Below are 26,381 nucleotides of genomic sequence, written 5' to 3'. Positions count from 1 at the left end.
TTACTAATTTTGCCGAAATAAAAACTTGTACCAAACTGTTCTAAAAATCTGGCATCAGGTTTAGTCTTTGAGAAGTCGGTAGCTTTGTTGTTATCCTTTTACTCAAGCTGTTCCACTGTCTGAAAACGAATGCACGACTTTCTAGACTGATTTAAGCAGTATGACTGTCCCCTATGCTAATGAGTTCAGATTCATCCTCCTGACAGGGTTTGTATGTTCAACACGAAACAGACACGGCTAAGTATATGCAAAACGCCTCTGTAACAGGTTAAAAAAAAAAACATCCCTGCTCCCTCCCCAAAAAGGAGCAAAATCTATAGCGCCAATCTCCAAAACGTTCACTGGTTGCACTTTCTTTTCCTTTCCCTCTGCCCATAGCGGCGCAACTTCAAGCAGGAGGGATGCTGTGTATTCCATCATGTAAAACTGCACACGTTTAAGGCACGCTTCAAGGATGTGGTAGATAGTTTTTAAACTCAGGCTGAGTGAAACCACTTCTGACTGCTCTAACCCTAAGATTATCATATTACAGCTGCCATCAACATGGTAATATTTGAATATTACAATGCTTCATCAAAAAAAAAAAATGATAGTGGTTACACTATGCCCTCAGAAGTGAGTTTTGGACAGTAGATAGAACAGTAGGATTGACTTCAGCCTAAATTACAGTGAAAAAATACAGCCACCCCTCTACATTCCTTTGTAATATTAATATTCAGAAGCTCAAGACTTCTCCTTGCCTAGCACATGAGGAGTACAAAAAGCTGCCATTCTCGGGCAGCACTCTCCCAGGACACTTTACCTACCTTGAGTGCTAGATTTCAGTCTGAGGTTTTAGCCTGTTTTTATTAAAGGGATGAAAGTTATGACCAAATCTAAGTATGGTACTAATGAACTCTGCTCTTACATAATTGATCCTAATTAGTTTAATGGAATTTCTAGGGATGCAAAATAGGATAATCTATCACCATGTTAAATTACAAAGATAAGTCTAGTTAAATAACTTCAAGATACCTTAGGGAAGGGAAAATTTCAGTATTACAAGGCTTTCATCAGTCTATTACTATATTAAAAATACTATATTCTAGTTTTTATTAGAAGTGACAAAAGTTTGCTCAGACCTTTTACATAAGAACTGTCAATGTCTTTAGCTACAGATGGTGGATGTGGTAGTGGTGGTTGTGGCTGAAAAGAGCCCCAAATGGGAAGGCTGGGGTACAGAGGGCATGCATAGGACATTATCGCATTACATTACAGAACAGTATAAACAACTTGACAGTTCGTAATTAGCACGTGTACCCTTATTTTCTGTTACAGAAGTAAAAACACTGGGCAAAATTCAGCATTCCAAAGTAGCTTGCAAGTAGTGGCATTATGTTGGCTAATAACAGGAATAAACTGGATGTTTTGCACAGAAAATTAAAAGCACTAGGTTTACCAGTGATAATCTACAATTTTTGTTCCGAGCCGCTGTTATAGAAAAGTTTGAACATCACCAACATGCCTGTTTAGTTGCAAAAATGAATCAAGAAATTCTTTAAATTTTAGGATTAATTCAAGTTGGAATGATATTATTTTGAACATAAAATATATTATCAAGACTAGATAGTAACAGCTGTATTTAGGGAAAGTTACTATAGCTACGTGTCACAAAGGCAGCTTTTCTATATCTCAAGCTTGCCAGATAGAACTATGATGCAACAATCCTGGTCAGTGGTAAAACTCTATAAAAACTGAAGACTGACCCATAGGGATTGTTACATTTGCATGTGTTCATTCCAAACAACGAAATGAGTTATACAAGTACCAGCATCTGTGAATATCTGCAGGACTAGCTATCTCCTCTTCATACCATGTTTCCTTGTTGCAGCCACCTCATTTTACAGCCTGTTCAGGTGCACTCAGCTCTGGCCTGGAGAAAGTCCTCCTGATGATGGAAAAAAAGCAAACCTCCCAAACCCTCATTAAGTAACCCTAGAAGATTCACTAACCTACAACTGAGGGGCGCCTTATATAAAGCTTAGAAGATATTTTATGAAGAGCAAACAGCTGAAGCAACTCTGTTTATGTAAAAAAAAAAAAAAAAGGAAACATTTAAAAAAAAAAAATCCACCAACCTGAAGAGAAAACGAACTAAAGCGGGCTGCCTACACGCACAGCCGCCAGCCCGCGCCCCGCCCCGCCCCGCCGCCGCCGCCGCCCCGCCGCCGCCGCCCCGCCGCCGCCGCTGCCGCCGCCGCAGCCTCGCACCCGGCCGCCTCCCGCTCAAGATGGAGGCGGCGCCCTCTCCGCTGGGCCGTGCGGATTGGCTGGGCGCTACCGTCGCGCCCCCATCAATCAACCCCAAGCCCCGCCCCCCGCAAAAGAGGCGCCAAAGGCGCTGGCGGCGTTATAGCGCACGCGTTCTGCTGCTCGGCGCGTGAGTGCTCTTCGCGCTGCCATTTTGGCGGCGCGAGGTGGGGGGGGTAGGCGAAGGTGGTGTCTTGTCTTCTGACCGGTCTGGTGACGCGGCGGTGTGAAGCGGTCGTGCTCGGGCCGTTGCGGCTCTTACGCGACGCTTGTGATCGGTAAGGAAGCGGCTGCTGCCGCTGCAGGGTCGCAGTGTGCGGCTTCGGGTCCGGCCCAGCGGCGGGAGCGCGCGGCCCGGGGGGTGGCCGGTTCGAGCCCCGCTCGGCGCAGAGCTTGCCCTCTCCCTCGGCTGCGCGTAACGAGGCGTCCGGCATCGCTTCTGCGGAGCGCAGCTCTCTGCAGCTGTTGGTTGTGTCCCGCCTTCAGTTGCGCTTGAAAGCCCTCCTCGTACCATAAGCCCGTTGGCCTGGTAATGCATGAAGTAAGCTATAGATTTTGTCTGGCTTGAGTGCGGCAAACAAAAGTAAACGTGCTCCTGCTCTTGCTTACAGTCTGTTCGTATAATTGTGAGGTGTGTGTTTTGAACAGCAGAGAAAGAACGATCTTGCTCTGCTCTTAGGAAGAGGGAATCAGTTTTGTAACTTTTTTGTTTGAGATCTTAACCCAGTCATTAAACTCCGTATGAGGCAGTCTTGCAGGGACAGGGAGGGTCTACTTTGGAGAGGTAGACCAAGAGTTTGTTTCTCTTATATTGCTAATGATTTTACTGTAATCTTCTCTTGCAGAGAGATGCAAAGTTGATAATAAGAGGCAGGAGTGAGGTTTCTGAAAGCGTAAGCTATAAATGGTATGCAGGTGAGTAAAAAGCAGTACCTCCTGTTGTAAACTGTAGAAATGTGACTGTTTGTCTGGTGCCATGATTTGTGTTGTGCTAACAGACCGGGAGACATTGATGCACAGCAAGACTTCTGTTTTGTATGTGTTTCTGTGAGTAGGAGTTAGTTTTAATGGAAAAAAATAGGTGCCAGAAGGATCAATGGTGCTGTTCCTGAGGTTTAAATCTTTCTGATTAGGTGCCATTCTGAAACATTCAGGACATCTTAAATCTTATGCAAGAAAGATGTGTTCCCTATATAGAGAAAGGAACTGGCCGTCAGTGTTTTTAGTGGTAGGTCACCCGGAAGCAGTGCATAGTACTTCCTTTGGGAAGCTGCCTAAAGCCAGGCAAAAAAGATGACCACAGTAGTAGGCACAACTTACGTTTTATCCCTCTTCAGTGTTAGTTAGGGCTGCAGGGAGGTGTTTTCTGCTGGAGGCCGTCAGCTCAGAACCCTTTCCTGAAAGTCATTTTCCTTCATAAAACAAGTAGAATTTACCTTTCTCTTTTATTATAAAGAAAAGTGAGAAACAAGGGGGGGGGGGTTGGTGAGGCTGGTGTTTGTCATATCAGTGTTTGGTACTGCTTTTACTGGGATGTTTGAAAATACTTTTTTCTTTCCTTTAAAAGGAAAAGTCACGTGTTTACACAGTTATCTCTTCTTCCTCCTGCCTAAGATGTTCTGCTGAGTTTTTACTACAGGGGTAAACAACTTCTGTAAAATTGGAATGGCAAGGCTTTATATTCAGCTTGGAAGGTGGATTGTTTTATTGCTAGCCACTTCATACGTGCTTGGGATAAGAGCTGTCACTGTAGTTCTGTTGGATAATTTTTGCAGGTTGAGCAGGACCTTGTTTTAAGAATTTAGAAAGCTTCACTTGCAGTAGAATTTCTAAAATCAAGTATATGTTTTGTCCAGTCTAAGCTTGTGGTCTTATCCACTGACTTTGCATTTGACAAATGTTGACTAACCTATTCATCGGTTAGAATAGTGGTTTATTTCACAGAATTTCTTGGTTAAATGATGGGCATACTTTTTAAACAATGTGTAGTCACAGATCTGTTGATGAGTCCACATTTGAAGAAACGGGAAGCTGATCCTGAAGACAATGTTAAGTGAAGGTCTGAGCAGTGTTTACAGGGTCTGAAGATATTTAAGCTGTCGGAACTAGAATGTTTCAGAATTCTGTGAGTTAACACGCTACAAAAGGCATTTGATGAAGCTGTTACTTAATGGACACTGCAGACGTGTTTGCGGATAATATATTCCGTATGTACTTTTCACAATTATGAAAGCTTATACTGTAGCCCTGCATGTTAGTGTAATTCAGTCAGCTTAAGCAGCAAAGCACAGAGGTGCACGTGATTGGTTTGAGAAAGTGATACACGGAGAAAAAGCAAGATTAGTAGGGGTATTTGATAACTGCTGCACTAAAAAGAAACAGAAAGAAACATATTGAAAATACTTTTGCCGTATATAGAAACTCATTATAACTGCAAGTCTAAAGCAGTGAAACTGTGATTTGGATCTCCCTTGAAGAGAAGAGCCATTGAACTTGTTAGTGGCTCCTAAACCTCTCTAGAAACTTTGAATAGTCTGTTTCAGGATAAAACACATCAGAGATCCATTTGTAGTATTAGCAGAGATGTTAAAAGTAACGTGAATTGCCTTTTTTGTTTCTTTTAGCAGAATACCAAGATCCTTCTGGTCTCTTCTTCCCCTGTCTATTTTGAGAACCACTGTCTGATTATGAACTATTCTTAAGTGATAAAATCAGACTGTAGTCATAAGAGCTAGTCCGGAGATGCTTTTTTTTTTTTTTCCTTAGGTGTTACCTGAACACGTCTTTACAAAGAGAAAAATTTGCCAAGTGTATCCCACCTACAAAAACCATGAAGCTGTTAAATTTTTAGTGTAGAATTTACCCAGAAATGTAAGACTATGCTATTAAAATATTTTGCAAACAAATTTCATGTGAGAAATTAGCTGCTATAGAAAAATATAGAAGATCATCAGACTGATCTTACTCCTTTGCCTTGCAGAAAGAATGGAATCTTTGGCTCCCTCACCAAACACTTTAGATTTGCACCTGAAGATAACTCGTATAGAATGCCATCCGGAGTGTTTGCTAGTAGCGTTTCAGGGTCAGTACAAGGAGGGATGTGAATTTGACTACAACATACTACAGAATGAAATTGAACGTGTATTCAAAGTACAAGAGAATGTTGATATTGGTGGATCGTGTTTGGTGGAAGACACAGAAGGAAAATGGCATAGAGGAAAAGTTTTGGAAAAGAAAGAGACTGTCTATGAGGTCTTTCTTATAGATATTGGGCAAGTACTAGTGGTTGATGAAATACATATTGCTTCTGCTTGTGGTGAATTGTTTCAGCTTCCTCCAAAGATGGTTTATGGAGTTTTTGCAAACATACTTCCTCTTGGAGAAAAATGGGGTCCAAAAGCTATGAACTACTTCTCATCTCTGGTAGGATTACAGATTGCAGGTCACGTGAAGGCTGTTTTACCATACCAGCTGTTTGTTCTGGAAGTATCAAAGGTGGTTAGTGATATTGCTGAACTGCAGTTAGGAAAACTTATTGATGGAGATTCATTTTGTCTTATCGTAGAAACGTTAAAAGCATTACCCCAAGAAATGCATTGTAAGCGAGTGCCACAATTGTTGAAACAGAAGTATGCGGTCCGGCAGTTGCTTACGTTTAGTACTTCCGAGAAACCATCCTATTTTCGTCCAGTTCCAGGTAATCTTTTGCCGCTTCTACCTGTTGGCAGTAAAGAAAACGTAAAAATAACTGTTGCAATAAGTCCAAATAAATTCTATTGTCAGATACAGAAATGGCAGAAAGAACTGGAGGATTTGACAGGAGCAATGCATTTGTACTATGAAGCTATGAGCAGAGAAAGTAATACATCAGTGGATAGTTTAGGGTTACTTTGTGCTGCCAGAAGACAAAATGGACAGTGGCATAGAGGAGTGATACAACAACTTCTCTCTGACCATGTGGAAGTCTGGTTTATGGATTTTGGCAATATTGAAACTGTGCCATCTAGCTGTGTTTGGAAACTTAAAGAAGAGTTCATGTCACTACCAATGATTTCATTTCCTTGTGCACTGTCTTGTTTTGGTAATCAGGATGAAGCAGTAATAAAGCTGCAGCTGAAAGAATTTATAGAGGCCTTGATAGGACAGACTTCTGTGTGTGCTTGTGTCGATTTATTTAATGCCAGTAAACACTTGTATTATATTACATTGCAAAATCAAAAATTGGGAATGAATGCTAAACATCCAGCTCAAGTGAATGAGGCAGCTGCATTGTGTCTCTCATCTTCTGATACAAAAATCACAAGTATTGCGGTAAACTACAAAACGCGTGATGAGAACTACCGTTCATTTACGAATTGTACTGGAAATAAACTGACAAACTGCTTAACTGAAGGCAGTTCTTTTTCAAGACACTGTAAAAGGGTAGAAATGAAAATGAATTCTTCCCATGTTGCTTTTGTGGTTTATGTAATAAATCCATCAAACTTCTGGATTCAAACAAATGACTATCAGAATGAATTTCATGCCTTGATGAAAAATATTGCAGAGGTATATAACAGATGTGGTACGCATGAAAGGGTCCTTAAAAACCCTGAGCCTGGATTACTGTGCTGTGCCCGGTATAGCAAAGATATGCGCTATTATCGGGGTGTTGTCACTGAAGTGCTTTGTGTCAACGTTATTGTTTACTTTTTGGACTTTGGAAATACAGATACCGTACCCTGTTGTGATGTGAAAACATTGCTTCCAGAGTTTTCTGATTTACCAGCTTTAGCTATGTGTTGTGCACTTGCATACACGTTTCCCATTGAGGATGTGTGGGTTAAAAAGGAAACTGATTTCTTCAAAGAGATTGTGTTTAGCAAACCAATTTTGCTTCATGTGGTTGGAATGCAAAACAACAAGTATATTGTTAATGCACAGCGTATGGATGATTTAGAGGGACGTAATGTTGCCATGTGCATGGTTCAGGCTGGATGTGCAGAATACTGGGAAGGGAGACCACGTTCTCTTCTAAATCTAGGAAAAAATTCTCGAGTCCGGAATCACCGCAAGTTAAAAAAAAAAAGTGTGTATGCACAGAGCAACTGCAATAAACATAAAAATAAAGTATCGGGAAATGGACAGAGCTTCCAAAATGAGAAGTCTTTAAGTGCCCCTCCTGTGCTGAGAGAATCTGTCGTGCCCTCTTATTTTGGAAGGGATACTATTTCTAAGAGGCATCGATTAGTACCTGAGAAAAATATATCTTACAAAGAGTTTGTGTTTAAACCAGGAGCTGTTTTTGAGGTGGTATGTTCCTGTATTGATTCCCCAGCAGATTTTTCATGTCAGTTGCAAAGCAAACTGCCGGAGCTGAATAACTTGATGGAACAAATTCAGACCTACTATAAAGTACATACTAGCCCTTACAAAACTGGGCAGGCTGCCTGTATTGTTAAATGCCCCAAAGATGGGAGGTGGTACAGAGCGACTGTTGTGCAGCAAGTATCTGCAGATGAAGTTGATGTGGTTTTTGTAGACTTCGGTAATCGAGAAAGAGTCTTACTTAAAGATATTCAAGCTATTCTTCCAGACTTCCTCACTCTGGAAAGTCAAGCATTTAGATGTAGTCTTAAAAATGGACCCTTGCAGATTAACGCACTTAACTGGTCTGAAGAGGTGTGCAGACATTTTGAAGACTTCATTTCTGCTTCTCAAGGACCACTGTTTTGTGTAATTTATGCTCTAATTCTTGTAAACCCAAACTGCCTGTATAATATAGTTGACTTGCAGACACCTTTTGTTAGTGCAGAAGAGTTTCTGAGAGAACGTGGTCACCGCCAGTCTGAATGTGTTGGATTGAGAAAACGTGCATCTTTGAGTTCTCTGTACAGTTTTTGCTACTCATCTTTTAATATAAAAATTGGAAGTGAGGAGGAGGTTTATATAACTCATATACATAGTCCTTCAAAATTCTATTGTCAGCTTAATCGAAACACTGAAACTATAGAGGCATTGATGAAGAAGGTTAGTGAAATAAGTCAAATGCCAAATCATGCAAAATATGATACCAGCAATACACGATTATGTATAGCCAGATATTTTGAGGATGGTCTCTTCTATAGAGCTTTGGCTTTTCCTATGGAATCATCATCCTATTTATTAGCTGACTTTGTGGATTTTGGAAATAAACATATGGTAGAGAGAGACCAGTTGATGCCTATTCCAGAGTTTGCCACCGACCTGCTGTTAACACCCATGCAAGCTATTAAATGTTGTCTCTCAAATCTTAGGGAGACAGAAATTCCAGTGAAAGTCAATAGATGGTTTGAGGAGACTTTCCTTGGTAAGCTGCTGAAGGCTGTAATTATATCCAGAGAACCAGATGGCCAGGTTGTTATGGAGTTGTATGATGGACAGCTCCAAGTAAGTCAGAAAATTAGAGAAAAAATTTTAGAAGAATTGGCACTTGTGAAAAATTATACAGAACAGTTTGTTGGAAATTATAGAGTGGTACAGCACATAGAAAATAACAAAGAAATTGAAAAAATAAATGTAGAAGATCCTGAAAGAACCAGATTGAGAACTGAAGTGAAACGTGAAGTGTATGATGTGTGTTATCAGACAAACAGCGGGCGAAATCTTGAAGGTGAAGAGCAGACCGCATGTAACACACACGATTTGTGTAGCAAGTCCTTGAAACCATTGACTTCCCAGGACAGTGAAGAGCCAGGCTTTAGAAATGGTGTCAATGCTCTGCTGGAGCACCAAGAGAAACTTGTAGATGAAAAGCCTGCTTCTCACTCGCTGTGTCAGCCTGCTTTAAATTTAAAGGAAGTAACTGTAAATGCTCTCTTTGAATCTTCTACTGAAAGACTAAATTGCACAGGTCAGCAGGAAAGGAGTGAAGAAAATATACCTAAATTAACCAGTCTTCCTCAACGTGATATTCAGGTGAATTCAGAAGTAGCAGGGTATATCTCTCATGTAAATAGTCCATCAAGTTTCTATATTCATGTTGCAGAGGAGGAAAACTTAATAATTCAACTGGCAGAAGAATTGAATGAAAGCACAGTGAATGCAGGTCATGAACATGACTTAGGTGAGCTCATGGTAGGGGATCTTGTTTTAGCAGAGTATCCCACCGATTGTTTTTTTTATAGGGCAGTTATTAAAACTGTGAAATCAGAAAGCTCCTTTGAGGTAGAGTTCGTTGACTATGGTAATACAGCAGTTGCAAGTCTTCCAAAGATCTACAGGATCGAGACGAGGTTTTTAACATTGCCAAGGCTCAGTATTCCTTGTTTCCTTAGCAGAGTGAAAAGTACTTCTGATGAAAGCTGGACTAATAAAAGTATTTCCTATTTTGTAAAAGAAATAAATAACAAGCCAGTGACTTGTAAGTTCTTGCAACAACTTGGAGAGCAGTGGGAAGTAGATATAATTTGTGATGGAAAATCTATGTCTGATGTCCTTCTGCAGAAAAAACACAGGACAAGATTGCAAAATACGTTAACGCGTATTCCGGAAAACACATCCAAACAAATTCTGATTACAAATATTGATCCTCAGTATAAAGGACTGAGGAATAATTTAGGTGGTCAAAATAAAGCTAAGGCTGTTGGGACAAGAAATACTTCCAAAACACTATTAAAAGTCCCTGTTCAAGATCTAAATCCTGGACAGGTAGAAGCAGCAGAAATAATTAATGTTTCAGGGTGTGGAAAGTTTCACGTGAAGTTACTTAGGAATTTGCAGGTATTAAATGATTTAAATGTAATGCTTGTCAAAGAAGCAGAAAGAAATTGTTTGCTTGCAATGGATAACATTGAAGAAGGATTGGAATGCATGACAAAATCTAAAAGGAACTTAAAGTGGTATCGATCAAAAGTGATAAAGAAGTTTGTCAGGGAGAGGTTAATGCTAGTTTTTCTTATGGATTGTGGCAAGTCTGAGATGGTGTCCTTACATAATGCAAAGATGCTCAGTGATGAGATGAAAAGTATTCCTAAACAAGCTGTGCCTTGTAAATGGGTTTGGCTTAAAAATTCAAATAGAATTCCGTTTGTCCATTTATTCAATGCACTCCTAGATCATAAAATAAGGATCTTGTTTCTGAGATATTTGGAATCCTCTCGTCTCTGGGAAGTAGAGATATTAATAGGGGATATTCTCCTACTGGAATATTTGAATCAGCTCTTCACTCATGGTAAGACCATCGTTGCACCAGTGAAATCCGGTAACATAGACTGTAAAGCGTTTGCTACGTCATTCAGGATAAATTCAGTCACATGGATGCTGCTGCAGAGTGGCAGACGGTATCCTGGGTTTGCAACTACAGTTACTGATCCTTCAAACTTCTGCATTCAGTTGGAAGGCCTATTTGAGTGTATGAAGAACTTGTCTCTGCTGCTCTCCGACCTTCCTGATAACCTGCCAGCTTTGCCAAAAGAGTGTGTGACTCCTGGTGCTGGTTGCTTGATCAAGCTTGAACTAGAAGCTCACTGGAACAGAGCAGAAATCAGTGAAGTGTCAAGTCAGTCTGTTGTTCTTACCTTCATTGATTATGGCTTTCTGAAAAATATCCCCTACTCAGATATCCATAAACTTAAAGTTCTTCCAGAAAATCTGGCTTATTTACCACGCTTGGCGTACTGTTGCTCTTTATGTGATGCTGTTCCTGCCAAAGGAGAACACTGGAGTGCTGAAGCTAAACTTCTGTTTCAGAAGCTTCTTAGTAAACCGGGTCTGATATTCCGTTTTAAGCAATACGGCTCTGGAATGAAATTAGAGGTTGAGGTTCTGTACAAGCAGAATAATCTAGCATGTATCTTAGTTGCTGCTGGCCATGCAGCCTACTCTAGAAGTGGGTGCTGCCTCGTTCCAGTTGACAAAATTAAATCAGCCAAACCACGTTTGCAGCCTAATCTGCTGTGATTCCCTTTCTGAACCAAATTATAATTATGCCAAAAGCTTTGTCTAACTGACAGAAGTAAAACAAGGACGTAAAGCAAAAAACGTATTCCAAACAGGAGTATGCCTTAAAGCTTCAAATAAGGAGTGTAGTAAAGTGGATGCTTGAATATCATTAACAAAGAAACTGAGTCAATATAACACTGACAAAAATTTTGCGAAAGATGGATTTTAGTGTGAAGAAGTTTATTCTGCTTTGTGATGGTACAAAAAATGAAATCAACTTATGCAAGGGTAAGCCTCCTGTTAGAATCACCGGTTGACACTTGAGATTCTGATGATCTGTGGCTTAGAAAGGAAGTGTGAAGATACCATCAAAAGTTATTTGAATAATAAATAGATGACAATTTAAAAAAAAAAAAAAGTATCTTCACCCTATAGTAAAAATAAATTATAGATACTGCTGTCTAGTGGTATATTTTTTTTTTCAGGATTTCTTGCTATGTATATTTAGGCCATTGTGGTTTTGGCAAACACTTATCAAAATGCTCTTACAATTTATGTGTAGAATAATTTTACAAATTACGTATATAACTTTATTTGCAATGACTGGTTTATAGTAATAACATAATAATTAACTTAATTGTGTCCTTACTGTTCTGGGTGTTCAGGAAATGAAGTTACCGGGTCCTGTTCTCCTTGTTTCTAATTTCAAAGTCCCCGTGTGAGGATCTCTTCAAATCCTAAAAGAATGCCTACTAATAGTAGGGCAACCATAATACTTGGATCGATATGTATGGGAGAGACTCCCACTAAGTTGTTTTCAGATGGCTCTTGATGTAAGGATGTGATTGACTTTTCTCAAGGTTTTCTTCTGATAGCATTACGTTACTGTAGTTCTTTCCACTAAGTGCATGCATCTGGCTGGTCTCTCCTCTCCATGCTCTCAACACTTCTGTCAAAATGGAGAGAGGGAAGTTTTCTCTGTATGCCGCTTATAAGTCTATTTGTATCTCAGAGGAGTGTAATAATCTTGAAACATTCAGAGTATTTTTTTTTTCCCCTGTAGGAGAAGGAAACTTCCAGAGAATTGAAAATTGATGATATATTGTATATTTCTAAGAAAATACATTCTTATAACTTCAGAACAGTAATTGAAAAAGTATCAGATGCTTCCCTGTTCCCCCCGCTTCCCTTCCCCTCCCCCAAATATTTGGACAGAAAAGGAGCATGAAGAGGCCTAAAGTATGTGGGGCTTTACAGTATGTCCTGTGATTGTTGCAAATGCATGATTTCAATGAAAAATGTTTCACATCCCTACCAGTAGGCAAGACAGCTAATACATTTTTACATGCAAATAGAATCTAAGAAATATATACTATGCCCACACCGGTATCTTGATGTATTCAGTTTCCTTGAAAACTTGAAAGCTTTATCTAGACAACAGAATTTAAATATTTTTAAGGGAGAGAGCCTTGTCCAGCACCTTAGAATAAATTGGAGATGCAATAAACTGCAGCTGATCTTTTGCAAAGTTAACTTTGTTGGTAAATTACTCAAAGTACAAAAATATTTTCAGTTTGGTACTTCAGTGTGTAAACTTGAAGATGTCCTTTAATAACAAAGCAGAAAATGTGGAAGTTAAAATTCTAGAAGAAAATGTTATCCAGGAATCAGAAGTGTTAATATATTGATTGAATAGAGGGGATTTTTTGCACTAATTTGAACACATTAGTTTTTTCTTTATATTGGACCATTATATTATTACAGAATTTGAATCTTTTCTAGTTACTTAAATTAGAAGGTTACTTGGCCTAGCTCCACTAGTTTAACGTACTGTTTGCTCTTACGATAAAACTGAAGGGTTATATTGTGCAGTCATTACTGATGTTGAATGATAACTTTACGTTTACTTCATTGGTAATACATTCACTGTAGTGTCAAGTAATATTCAGTTTAGGATAGCGGTGCTTCTACGTGCAACTTGTAAGGATTAATTAACTAAGATCTGGATGCTTTAAAAGCCCGTTTTATTTGTGTACTGTTAATATACAGCTTACACTAGCAAGAATCCAATTTAAAATGTGTAAGTAGATTGTATTTTTCAATTTGTTTATGATTCAAAAACACTGCCTATTTAATGTTACGAAATGGAGCCTAGAAATGACAGATAATAAATAATCAGCTCTGTATTTATAACTTTGATGTTCTGCAAATTGAAAATGTTAGATTTATTTTCAAGAATGCTTGTTTTGATTTTCAACATGAGTGAGGCTAGCTTCAGATACTCACTTCTGTGCAGAAGGTCTGATATCCAAACTGCTTAAAGTAAAAGCTAGATAATTAAAAATATTTTCAGCATTATGCTGTACCTGAAAACACAGGGAGTAGCTCTTGCTGCCATGAGTCTATAAACAATCACAATGGTTAGTTTATGAGTTTTCAGAAGTATCAGAAGTACGTTATAAGTACATTATATTTCAGAAGTACATTATATACATTATATGAATTTACGGGGATGCCTGGCTATGAATTTTACTCCTAATCTTCTTCCTTGGTATTCCCTTACTGGCGTGCGCCCCCCCCCCCCCCCCCCCCGCCTTAGCAGTAGTAGCATTTTTCTTAGAAGTAGGAGAGGCTACAATTATGATGTCGTTGAATACACTTTTCCAAGTATTTCTGCTTGAAATGAAATGTCATATATTTAGTATATATTAAAGTTTAGATATGTTTTCCCATTTGTTTTGGGGCAAACTTGATTCTGAGCAAAAACTTTGAGGCAGTTGAAATCTCATTATTTGGAAACTACTGCTTACCATTTGGTTGCATTTCCTAAATGGATCTCTGCAAATTATGTATTTGTTTATACCATGCCATTGATTACTTTGATTGTTTTAATACGTGAAGGTGGTAGAGAACCACTTACACTTGTTTGGAATTAAAAATGTTCCAGTGTATACTACTTTAGTCAGTATTCTGCCTTTTTTGTCATGAGGAGTAAAATGCTGAGCTTTTGTGTGTAACACGCTGTACCTAAAAGTCATTCTGAATAATTTATTTTGAAGGTTTTTGTGACCTCTGTGGTTGGTGAATGTACTGGAAAAAAAAAATCTGAAGCTACATCTATACTTTCTCTGTGGGACAGTGCCAAGGAACAATCCTTGCCCTCCAAGCCAGCAGCTGTGGCGTGGATTATCTCTGTCCTGTGCTGAATTAAGGTTTACTTCGGAATGTTATGCGAATACCACAACCTTTTTGTCTGCTCATCTGTACAGCTTGCTAGCATGAGACACATGTCATGCTCAACCTTCATCTTCTCTATGCAGATCAGGTGTACCCTCACTGCCACATTTTATAAAGAGAGGCGGGCCTTATATACTAGTAATGTGTACAAGCTGCTTCAGCAGGGTGTTTGCAGCTGCTGCCGCGTCTGTGCTTGCAGACTGCACCCAACGGCCTTGTCCAACAAACGTTTTAGTGAGGCACCTATCTGCTGAGGTCAGGAGAGCAGTCCTTACAGGGAGGTCTCAGCCATTCTGGGCGAGTGGGAACCCCTGAAGGGGTAGAGGAGGCTGCAGTTGCCGTCTAGGATGAAGAGTGCAAATCTGGGGAATTACAATGAGAGTACAGTTGCAGCTGCTACCAATTAGTCTTAGAAGACTGGAATTAGTCCCTCTGTTGCAGGGGAGTGAGCTACTAGTGCCCCAATGTGTTAACATTGTGCTATGTGATTGAGATAATCAGAAACTTAGGATGAAAGTACTGATGTTCACTGTTGGCCGCTTGTAAACCCATTGCGTTTACTGAGGTGATGAAAAGAGGGTCACAAACCTTGGAGACTCTTCCCATTTTTGATTGCTGCTAGCTGGCAGGCAACTAATTTTGGATAAGCCCATATTGGAGGTCTGCAAAGTACTGGAATTCCTTCTTCCAAGAAAGAATGAAACTTTGCTAAAGTATCATTGAAATGCAAACTAACTTTTAAACCCAATTAACTAGAATAATAGATACAAATAACAGGGCAGTTCTGGTCACATATATACGTACAGATGTCAGAGTTTAGTGGTGAGGGTTAGGAGCAGCAAGACCGTATGATGAAGACTGGAGTTTGGGTCTTGCTCCAGAACTTTCCACAGTACCTTCTGACACCGCTCCAAAATCATCCTTCAGAGTCTTTGACCTTTAAGCGATGTATGCATGTTCCTATCAGGTGTAGGTAATTTTTCGTTATAATCAAAATTTAGCACAGTTTGTATTATTGCACAATGGGCATCATATTGCATTCTTTTCCTAGCAGGTGAATCTTGTCTTTAACAAGAAGAAAAATGTTACTGATGCATATCTAGGCAGTGGGTGTGCTGCCCTAAACTTAGGGCCTTGAAAATTGCACTGTGTGTGGGCTGCACTGTCATAAAGGTGGCATGATCTCATAAAATCGATGCGGGGATGGCAAGTACAGAAAGGAAGGCAAGAAGAACTTACATGGGTTCAGGTATGTATGGCTTCAGGCACCCCAGTGGTGGCTAGAAACCTTTTGAGCCAGCAGATGGCAGCTGTGCTGTGTTGTCCGAGCTAGTGAAGGGCCAGCTGTGGTGGGTAACCACTTTTCCCCTTCTCTCAAGTGGATGCCTTCCACACTGTTTGACCTCTGAGAAAGATTTGTATTCTTGATTTTAGGACATAAGAGTGAAGTACTTGAAAGGTCTGATGCCCACCAGGATTGCCTTCCTGTTCTGTATCCTGTCAAGGGCCATGGTTAGCATTGCTATGGAAGTAGAATGTCATAAAAAGACCTGAGGGAAACCTTCCTTGGGAGTCAACTGAGCCCAGAAATCGTGTTGCAGATACCCATTCCTGATCCTCTTCCCAGATGGAGTGTTGATTGCAAGCCCAAAAGGAGGAGGAACTTGTCCCTGAAGATACGATGCAGCTCAGCATAGTGAACGCAGGCATAATCAACTGAAGATGACCTGGTGAGGTTTGATGTGCCTTGCCCTCATATAGATGCTTAATTTTTAATGCCTAAATCAGGGCTCCAGGTGTTACCAGGCTCATGTGCCACCTTCATGTGTGGCCAGCTAATTCTGTCACAAGAGAATCTCTTTTTCTCCAAGCCTGGACCAGGCTTAGATTTATTACTGGAAGGGCCTGGGATTCTACTGGCTCTCACCCAACATCTATCTGGCCTTCAGACTTAAGTGCTATCAATTTTTTTGGAGTTCAGATTGCCCCAAATAATCACGGAGATGCTCTGCAGCATGGCAGTGTAGGAGTATTACAGCGTGAAGCTGAAGGTGTATGCCATGCGTCTTGGGGGCTGGAATTGAGAGCTTGTGGGAGAGGAAGGCATGCTGGAGGATTATCCTGATCGTAAGGAACCAAACCTTACGCTATCCGTCCATACTATCTATGCACAACAGGCAAAATATTTTGTTCCAGAATCTATCTCATTCAGTTTTTTTTTCTTAGAATTGATTGGCTTATTCAAGAAGGAAGCCCAGGACGAAATTAGAATTGGTACTATATAGACAGTTCAGAGTCTAGAGCCTGATAATAAAAGGAGTAATAAACTAAGCTGACCGTGTAGGTGCACTGTTATAATACTATTGTTCTAAAGCTTTTTTTAGATTTACAAGGAGTTAACATTATGGGGAAGCTTTCACATTACTTGTTTTTAGAGGTGTGCATTGTGCATTTCAGAAAGTGTATTATAAAGATTAACTAGATGATTTTTTTCATGCTCTAGCATTTGATAGTGTTCCATAAAGCCTACCTTTTATTTTTGGGCATTTTTTTTTTGTTTTGTTTTTCTAAGGGAGCTTTAAGATAGTATGACTGTAACAAGATGTCTGAGTTTAAGTGACGTATCATGCAGTACATGTTACTTCCTAGAGGAAGAGCACCTCTTGCTGATTTTACTGATTCTTTGATTCAGGAGTAATGCTATATCATCTACAGAGGGAAATGTGCTCACTCTGCAGTCAGAATAAAATGTGGGCCTCAGATCATTAAGGATTCTTGTAGGAAGAGAGGCAGACAGAACAAAAGGGTTTCACTGGAAACAAGGTATGGGTGCTTCAGGAGTTTTCAAAGGGGTGATTGATTGCTTAATGTTTGTGTTGAATGTACTGAATGTTTATTTTGGGGCAAGAAAAACAGAAGTTCTAGCTTTTAGGCAGAATTGTAAGCTTCAGTGCTGACCTTGTGTGTCCATTTTTTAAAGTTTGAAAGTAAAAATATAAGTTAGGAGTATATGAGCATAAAGCATAAATAAAAACCCTTAGAATCTAGTAAGTGATCATCTGTTTCATAAAAGAAAACTTAACGATGCGGAAGAGCCTGTGACATTGCTTTTAACTACCCTTCGTTTTCCATGTCTGCAGAGGACTGTATGTGTGCATGCTTTTGTTGTGTTCAGGGTGGCTAATAGCTAAGTGGTTTCTCAGAGTCAAGTAGATACATGCTTTATACTGGAAGTGGATATTTCTTTTCAAGCCATGAAGCGTAGGATTAATTAGAACATTTGATTTGTTACAAGTCATTACATGTTCGTATAGCTGTATTTAAAATGGGATGAACCGAGGAACCTCCGACAGGTTTTGATTTCAGCTGTCACCCAAAATTATGCTAAAAAGGTGAGATTATCCACCATGAACCTGTGAGTAAAGATCCAAATTGTTCTTTCTTAATCTTGTGTGGTTTGTGTTACTTGCAAACTATTATACTTGTGCTTTCTAGTTTTTGTTTCGGGTTCAACATGTTGGCACTCATTGTTTTGAGGTCTTTAAGAAATATTTCCTTATCTTGTCTACTGCAACATTTTCTTTAATGTTTCTACATGCAGTTGTTCTTTTCTGGACTAATTTCATAAGGAGGAAAGTCTTACGGTTTTGCATTCTGACAGTTTTCTCTGCTGCTTCCTGCCATTTTTCTAGCATTCTGAAGTATCTTTTGATTCAGCTAACCAATTTCAGCTCCCTTTGACAGGAAGGAAACGTACCTAACAACATTGTGCACTATTAACATTAGTGGCTGAATAGAAGAGGAAAACAAAGTTTTGCTTCTTTCCCTGAGGGAAAGATGGCTGGCCACTGAGCACCATGTAGCCCAGAGGCAGCAAATGCTTCATCCTATTCAGACAAAAGTTAGGGGACATGACAGAGAACAGAGAATGCTGTTAAACTGAAGGGTGTGGAGCTGGGATGAAAGAAGATGAAGGGATAATAACAGGAGAAAAAGCCCAGATTGTTGCAGTTGGGAAATGTGTAACCGCCAAATGCAGTGAGAGCCGTGCTTCTGTGTATGAATCCTTCAGCCCTGGTTAGGTGCCAGAGGAGCAGCGCATGCAAGATGTAGGCCTCTGTGAGCTTGGCGTGAAGCCACTTAAATCATACAGGAATGAAATGAGGAAGTAAGCGTTTGAGCTGTTAATTTGGACCGAGTCAGCTGTTTTCCCCTACTTTGGCTCTTGGGAGGATCTTTCTGAAGTTTTAGATAGAGCTAGAGCTCTGTGCTCAATCTTTTTATGTTACCTGATTCAGAGCAAGACTGGAGCCCACGTGTCTCATAGGCATCTCAGTGTCTCATCCAATAAAGACCTCATTTGGGACGTTATCCTATGTCATCTTTTGAGCCTAGCTGAACAGCTGAAGATGTATCAGGAGTGACTGTGGCTCTTGGGGCGAGGGTCAAGGGAATGATGTTACTGCCCTAATCTGACTCTTCCCCCCCTTTTAGAGTAGAGACCTGACACATAAGTGATTAAGATGGTTATGATGTTTATTGATTAAGCAAGAGACCAGTAAAAAACTATTTTTTTTTAATTTCTTAATTAGCTAATGAACATATCACTATTATTGGTAGTATTAATTTACCATTATGTCACTATAAAGAAATATTATAAATCACACTCAAGACTAGTGAGCTAACTTCCGTTCCCTTTCCCTCCGCCCTTAGTGTCAGTCTTCCACTCTTTACCGCACCTTCCCACACCAAGTCTTTTGTCCGTAGACCTTACAGACAGTTCAACAGATTGTACCTGACATTTCCTCCAGCCTCCCAGGAGGCTTTCGTCCACAGGTAAGCTTCACTGCCATGTGCTTTTAAAACAAACAAACAAACAAAAAAAACACTCCTACTTTCGGAAGAGTGCTTGGTAGGGTATAATAACCTTATCCCCCTCCCCCCTCTTTTTTTTCTAAATCCTCCTTCTTGCTGCCCCTGCACCTCCCTTTCTTTGCCCATGCTCCATCCAGATGAACAACCTGCCTCTTAACGGTTCTACATCCCTACCTAAATTTGGTATTTCCAACACTCTTTATCTAGACAGCTGTGGCCCAATACGGCCCAATATTTTATTATTGTATAGTCATGTAAGTGCAGACAGCCTTGCACCCCAGGACTCCCTTTTGATGATTCGATTCATGCTGGTTACGTTTCGTTTACTTTATGTACTTCCTAAAGAAAATTATCCTGCTTAGCCTTTACTCTCCTAAGTAATTCTAACCACAAGCATGTTTCTTATGTGCAGACAGTTTGCATACCAGTAAAACAGAATAAGCTGGTTTGTGCTCATATGATATCTTTCCCTTGAGTAGTTTTCACCACTTTCCTGGTTCCCATCAAAGGCCTTAGCTAATTCTGAGCCTAGTGTTCTAGCAGAACCTTTGCTTACACCTGGGAACCTAGGTAAAGGTCTCCTCAGTCCTGAAGATGGAGGGAAGACGCTTAGGAAGGAGCAGATGGGTCCTGTGGGCTAACACTGCGTTGTGCAACTGGTATCATCAACAGCGATTTGCCTTTTATGACTACAGAACCCTTTTTGAGGATTGAGGGCTGCTAGGTGGAGATGGGATCTGCCTGACAAAGTAGGGAAAGAGCTTCTGTGTCAACAGGGTGATCACTGTGGTGAGGAGAGCTTTAGACTACGAACAATGCAGGTGAGAGACTATGACCACAGTCAAGTGAAGAAACGGTGGTTGAGATGGAAAGCAGAGTGCTGGGTGATGGCAAAAAGAGAGACCTCAGGAATAATAAAATGGCAGAAGGGAGCCCACCTCAAATATGTGTACACAAACACACGGCCTAGAAGACAAACAGGAGGAATTGGAGCTGGAGTTCAGACTTGCAAGGGATGTGAAGGTCAACAAGAAGAGTACTTGACCTATACAGTCCATGGGATCTGACAGGCTACATCGAGATGCTGAGAGAATTGGCTTCTATCTTTGTGTGGAGATCAGGGTAGATTCCTGAAAACTGGAGGAAAGCAAATGTTGCATAGATCTTCAAAAAATGCCTGAAGGACAATCGGGGAACTGCAGGCTGGTCAGCCTGACTTTGGTGGCTAGGAAATTCAGAGACCGAGTTCTGTTGGAACATGTTTCTGGGCACATGAAGGAAAGGAGGGTACTTGTGAACAGTCAGCATAGATTTACCAAGGGTAAATCATGCTTCAGCAGTCAAATTACCTTCTATAATAAAACAAGTGGCTCCATCTGTGGGCGAGCGGAGAGCAGTAGATGTCATTTACCTTGACTTTAGCAAGGCTTTCAACACTCCCACAATATTCTTGTATCCTTAGATAGGATGCTATTGTCCGGACGGGTGGACAATGAGATAGGTGAAAAATTGGTTGGATGGTTGGGCTCAGAGAGTACAGTAGTGGTTAATGGGACATGCTGTAACTGGAGGCCAGTAACCAGTAGAGTATTGCAGGCTTCTTTCCTGGGTTCTGTGCTGTTTAATATCTCTTATCAGTGACCTGGAGGAGGCGATGTACTACTTGTTTATCAAGTTTGCATATGACACCAAAGTGGGGGGACTAACCTCAAGAGCCTGGCTGCCATCCAGAGGGACCTAGACAGTCAGGAGGAATGGACCAACAGGAGCCTGGTGAAATTCAACAAGGACAAATGCAGAGTCCTGCACTGGGGAAGAAACAGCCCCTTGAAAAGATGCAGCTTGGGGACTAAGGCTGCTAAGGAAGTCCTGGTGGGCAGCAAGCAGAACACAAGTGGACGCTGTGCCCTGCTCACAAAGAAAGCCAAAAGCATCCTAGGCTATATTACCAAACCCAGATGGTACATCTTGGGCTGACAAGATGATCGGGGGCTGAACCACATGCGCTGTCAGGAGAGACTGAGTGAACTAGGCTTGCTAAGCCTGGAGAACAGAAAGCTTTGGAGGGACCTAAAAGAAACCTTTGAAAGCCTTCTAAGAGGTCATCACAAACATGGAGGCAGGCTCTTTACACTGGTGCATGGTCAGAGGATGAGAGACAATGGGCATAAATTGAAATGAGAGGGGCAAACTGGAAAGCAAAACTTTTTCACAATGAGGACAGGTTGCTCGGACAGGTTGTGCAGTCTGATTGTGCAGTCTTGGCCTTCAGAGGTTTTCAGCATGCAACTGGATAAAGCGCTCATCAGTCTGGTCTGACCTCATGGCTGACCCTGTCTGAGCAGGAGGTTGGACGACATGACCTCTAGAAGTCCCTTTCCACCTGGACTATCCTATAACTGCTGCAACCACCCTTTATACCCTAGAAGCCTCCAAAGTCCTGTTTCTGGAATAGAGCACGTGAATGTTCCTAAATCTGTTTCAGTGCAAAGCCAGTTTCAGGCAAGCCACCTATGTTGTCAGTTTAAGTGTAAGCAGCTGACTTTAGACAGAAGTGGATAAGGACTTACGTATTCTATTTGGCTTTCTCTGGCTGTTATTGGACATTTCCACTTAGGAAAGGGTTTGCAAAACAGCTTGTGTTTATTTAAAAAAAAAAAAAAAAAAAAGAGAGAGAGAGTTAGGTAGGGCAGAGGTATCCCAACAGATGGAGATACGTAGAAAGCCTGTCAACCTGCCAAATGGTTTATGTTCCTTTAGATACTTGAGAGAGGGCTTTGGGAATAGAAGCTTAAAAGTACTGCCTTTTTTCTGATCTCTTCACTCTGATGCACCTCCTGCTTTCCCCAAGGTATTTAAAGACATCTCTGTACCTTATCTAGCTATAGACTTCCTCGTCTGTGTATGTGGCTCTGTCACTTGGTAACTGGAGCAATGTACAGAATGCCCATATGCTGGTTAATTACACAAATCTGAAGGGATAAATGTTCCTGAGAATATGTACACTCACCCACTCCTTCTCACCCACACGCATACTTACAGTCTTTCTGTAAGAAATATTTTGATTAGACTAGTGCAAATATCTCTATTACATAGAGTAATTAGTGAATTTTTTAAGACACCTTCTTATATAGCTCTTACAGAGTTTCTTACCAATAGTTTTGGATGAGAGTCAATGATCATAAATGTGTTGCTGCCCAGAGTGATTCATCACAATTTTGTCTGATCTCACTCAGGAGCCAGCAATGCAGTACGTTTGTATTAGAGGCTTGTATCAACTATGTTTTCAGTTTTCACAGTGATAAAAATAGGAGGTTCAAAAGAGATATTGCACAGTGTATCTGCTGCGCAAGTGCATGGATGTATGAGAAGAGGGGAGGAAAGATTTGTTTTTCAGAAAATCAAGGAGTTGTTTTTAAGAGATGAAATGCTGTCTGTCAGAGACAGTCTCATCTTCACTGAAGTAAGGCAGGCCTTAATGTAATAGGAGTGTCCAAAGTATGTTTTGAATAATTTTTGGGGAAGAAAGCTGAAATCTTAAAGGATCCCTGGGGAACCACTAAAGAAGTGATGTTCAGCTAACATGCAGAATTCGTTAGGTTACTGCAAATGTTGCAACTATTACTGCACACTGATTACTGACTGCAACATGAGGTGGATGATGTGTGTGAAGGCAGAATTCCTGGTGAGCTGCAGTGGGAAAGGAACTGTGATTAAGTCAGCTGCCTTTGTGGAGAAAGGCCTAGCAGATTTGATTATGATGTAAATTATTGCACTTTTTTTTGACATATTTTATCCTTTAATAAATACAAGTAACTGTGATTTTTGTTTTGAGTGTTGTAAACACTGACTTTGCATTTTATTTTTACCTGGTAGAAGTTGACTTAAAAATGATCGACTAACATCAAAACATTTTTTATGCAGGAAAATAACAAATCTAATAAATAGTGTATTAAGATTCCCTTTCAGTACTCCTAGAGGAACAGGGACTCTTATAAACGTAGTAAATCTGCTAGTGTAAAAGCTTTACTGGCTGATTTCAGGGTGGTGAGAGCAGAGACCAGGAAAGCCATTCTAGTTATACTTGGAAATCCTCATCAGCACATGCGAGATAGTAGGAAACACACTTGAAGTGGAAGGAGTTTGTGAGATTATCTTAACTTGCCTTCAGGCAAGAGAGGTTCCACCTCTCCACAGAGAGGTTGTGGAGTCTGCTTCCCTGGGGATGTTCAAAACCCACCTGGATGTGATCCTGTGCAAGGGGCTCTAGATGACTTGAGCAGGGGGGTTAGAATAGGTGATGTCCAGAGGTCCCTTCTAACCTTGGCCATTCTGTGATTCTGTTTATATGGTGAAAGTGCCCTTTAAAGAAAAGGTTCGAATGTGCATGGTTTAAGTTTTTGAGGAGGCGGCTTGTTTCTGATTGTTCATGTTTGAGCCACACTGACATCTGGTGGCTCTGTGCATACAGACATGATTCTCCGTACACGTTTTCAGGATATTTACTGTTGTTTTACCACTTTCTTAAATTTCCTTTAAATGCTGGTCTCTCTGTCTTTGTTTGAGAAAATGTGAAACGTTACAGTAAGCAGAGGAAAAAAATAGAGATGGTATTGGGAACGGGGGGGCTGATATTATACAAAAACAGAATCAGAGACTATGTGGTTGAATGATGCAAACATGAACTGATTAATCTGGTGCCCTGAGAACTGTACTTTCTCAATCTACAGCAAAACCTAGAACAAATGAGAGTGCAAAGCACTCAACAAATGAGTGCAAGCACAATAGTGGGGTAGGGGAAAGAAATAGCAGAAAATCTAGACCCACAGGCCATAATTAATTGAAATAGCCAAAAGAAAATTTGTTTGGTGCTAAATTTTGGATTTCTGTAGGTAGATATATTTGTGGATTGGATTTTCCAAAGCACTTAAAAATGAAATTAATGCCTAATGAATTTCTATTTCTTCATTATTTAGGCATGTTAGGTTATCTCAATCTTAATTCTTTCTCTTCAAGAATCTCTTTTTTTCAAGAGTAATACACATTGCCAAAACAAAATCATCAAAATACTTTTCAAGCTCTGAACTGACTTACAGAAAAACTGTCTTTGTTTCTACAGATTTAGTAAGAAGGTTTTCTAGATCTGCATAATGAAAGAATAATCTTAAAACTGTGAATGCTGCATAGTTTTTAGTCAGCAGTAAACATCAGGAATCCAACTGAGTGACCCTGGGATATAACTACACCTAGTTCTGTGGAAATCTTATGCTGCAAATAAAAAGAAATGGAGAAAAAGTGAGGTTTGAATGGGTTTAATATTCATTTTCACTTTAAAGAAATACCAAGGTGCTAAGAGAGCAAACACCACTTGTCAGACCTTGATTCTGATTAATTCTTTAGTGTTTAATCACCCTGATTTCATAGGTGTTTGAACTTAACACATAATATATGATCAAGCTCTTTAATTATGTTCATTTTCTTTAAAGCTGTGGAACCATTGATCTCTTCTAATCTGACATTCCATATAATGTGGAATTTCACTTACTTTTGCATTAAGCCAATATTCTCCCTTTTGCCTCCAAGGGTTCAAACCTTCATCTCTCATTTCCCACCTTCAAGCTATAAGCTTACTGCTTACCCCCTTGAAGCTGTTCTGCTGTACAAAAAGTATTTAGAAGCTATGATATGTCGCTTTTTCTCTAGCCACAGGAGTCAAGTCAAGGAGCTACCCCCTTTCTTGGGTAGGGGGAAACCTATGCTCCAGTTTCTGCTCAAAGGAATTTTTATGCACTTTTATATGAAACACTCATTGATTAAACAAATCTTGGAGCAGAAACTCGTACTTTCATAATCCAGTCATGCTCCCTGTGTTTTATACACTTTGTTTTCCTTAATTAATCTTGAATTTTTTTCTGCAAAGTGGGACATTTTCAGCAAGAGAGATCAAATGACTGATAGCTCCAGGATTAAAACACGCACCTGAAAGGAGGGGGAAAAAAAAAATAAACAAACCTTTGACCTGAAATTGAGAACTACCTTTGCATTTTCTCCATGTGGATTGAATGCACCTGCCTACTTTATAAAAGAATCTCTTCTCCTTTTGTATTTTAAAAGATAAAACACATTTGATTATGAAATATATTAGGTTCTTACTTTTATGAGGAGCTACAGGGCTGTGAACAAGTGGATGGAATAACCTACCCTGCAACATAAATCAGCTAAAGAAGGATGGTATTTTACACAGGCACCTCTACTCGGTGTTTCCAGTTGGCTGGTTTAGGCAGTTCCCTCATCAGACTCATGATTTGTTTAGAACGCATTTTGGAAACGTCTTCCTCTTCTCATGGTGTGAGCTGCTCTGAAACTCAGTGACTGAAAGTCAGTGTGCCTTATCTTGTGCTTTTGGTAAACTAACGCCTTACCCAAATGTTTGTGGGACAGATCCAGCAAAGGGGCAACATCTTTGGGAAATGCCGAAGTTTCCTGTAGCAGGGAAAGTTTAGGTCCTCAGTATGGGATCTAAAACAGTCTACACAGTGAACAGGAAACCATGAGGATGAAGGCATATTCTAAATTTTACACCCTTTGAAAATTATGTACTTGACATGGAGCGTAAGTTGGCACTTCTGTCCATGCAGTGTCCTTTTCTAAGTTGCATATGTGTGAACAGCGCTCTCGAAAGAATGAACAGAGTCATCCATGAAGCATATCCACAGGATAAGAAGATAATGCTATTTTTTTCATATAACGTGCACTGTTTACATCACTTGCTGAGTGGGAATTTGATTTTGGAAGTCCTGCTACCTAAATCCCACACCCTAGGGAGAGTGCCTACAGACTATATGGCATTTAGAGAATCAGAGAGTCACAGAATGGCTGAGTTTGGAAGGGACCTCTGGAGATCATCTAGTCCAACCCCCCTGCTCAGCCAGGGTCCTCTAGAGCACGTTACACAGGATCATGTCCAGTTGGGTTTTGAATATTTCCAGCGAAGGGCACTCCACAACTTCTCTGTGGAGGCAACCTGTTCCAGTGCTCTGACACCCTCCCAGGAAAGAAGTTTTTCCTCAGGTTCAGAT

General features: G+C 40.3%; 1 protein-coding gene across 1 annotated transcript; it reads left to right on the top strand.

Annotated features, from left to right (window-relative positions):
- The first annotated feature begins 2,354 nt into the window (after positions 1-2,354).
- TDRD15 (tudor domain containing 15) lies at positions 2,355-11,275 on the top strand. Its single transcript, XM_068936430.1, has 3 exons — positions 2,355-2,567; positions 3,135-3,204; positions 5,270-11,275. Exon 3 carries the CDS (start codon positions 5,275-5,277, stop codon positions 11,206-11,208), a length of 5,934 nt encoding a protein of 1,977 aa, XP_068792531.1. The 5' UTR covers positions 2,355-2,567; positions 3,135-3,204; positions 5,270-5,274; the 3' UTR covers positions 11,209-11,275.
- The last annotated feature ends 15,106 nt before the right edge of the window (positions 11,276-26,381 follow it).

Source organism: Struthio camelus, chromosome 3 (assembly GCF_040807025.1).
Source record: "Struthio camelus isolate bStrCam1 chromosome 3, bStrCam1.hap1, whole genome shotgun sequence".
Classification (NCBI taxonomy): domain Eukaryota; kingdom Metazoa; phylum Chordata; class Aves; order Struthioniformes; family Struthionidae; genus Struthio; species Struthio camelus.
The sequence above is the reverse complement of the archived record's forward strand: the minus strand, read 5'-3'. Positions and strand labels throughout refer to the sequence as shown.

What these genes read in the sequence shown, in the direction of transcription:
- TDRD15 (XM_068936430.1), top strand. Translation starts at nt 5,275, where the DNA reads ATGGAATCTTTGGCTCCCTCACCAAACACTTTAGATTTGCACCTGAAG.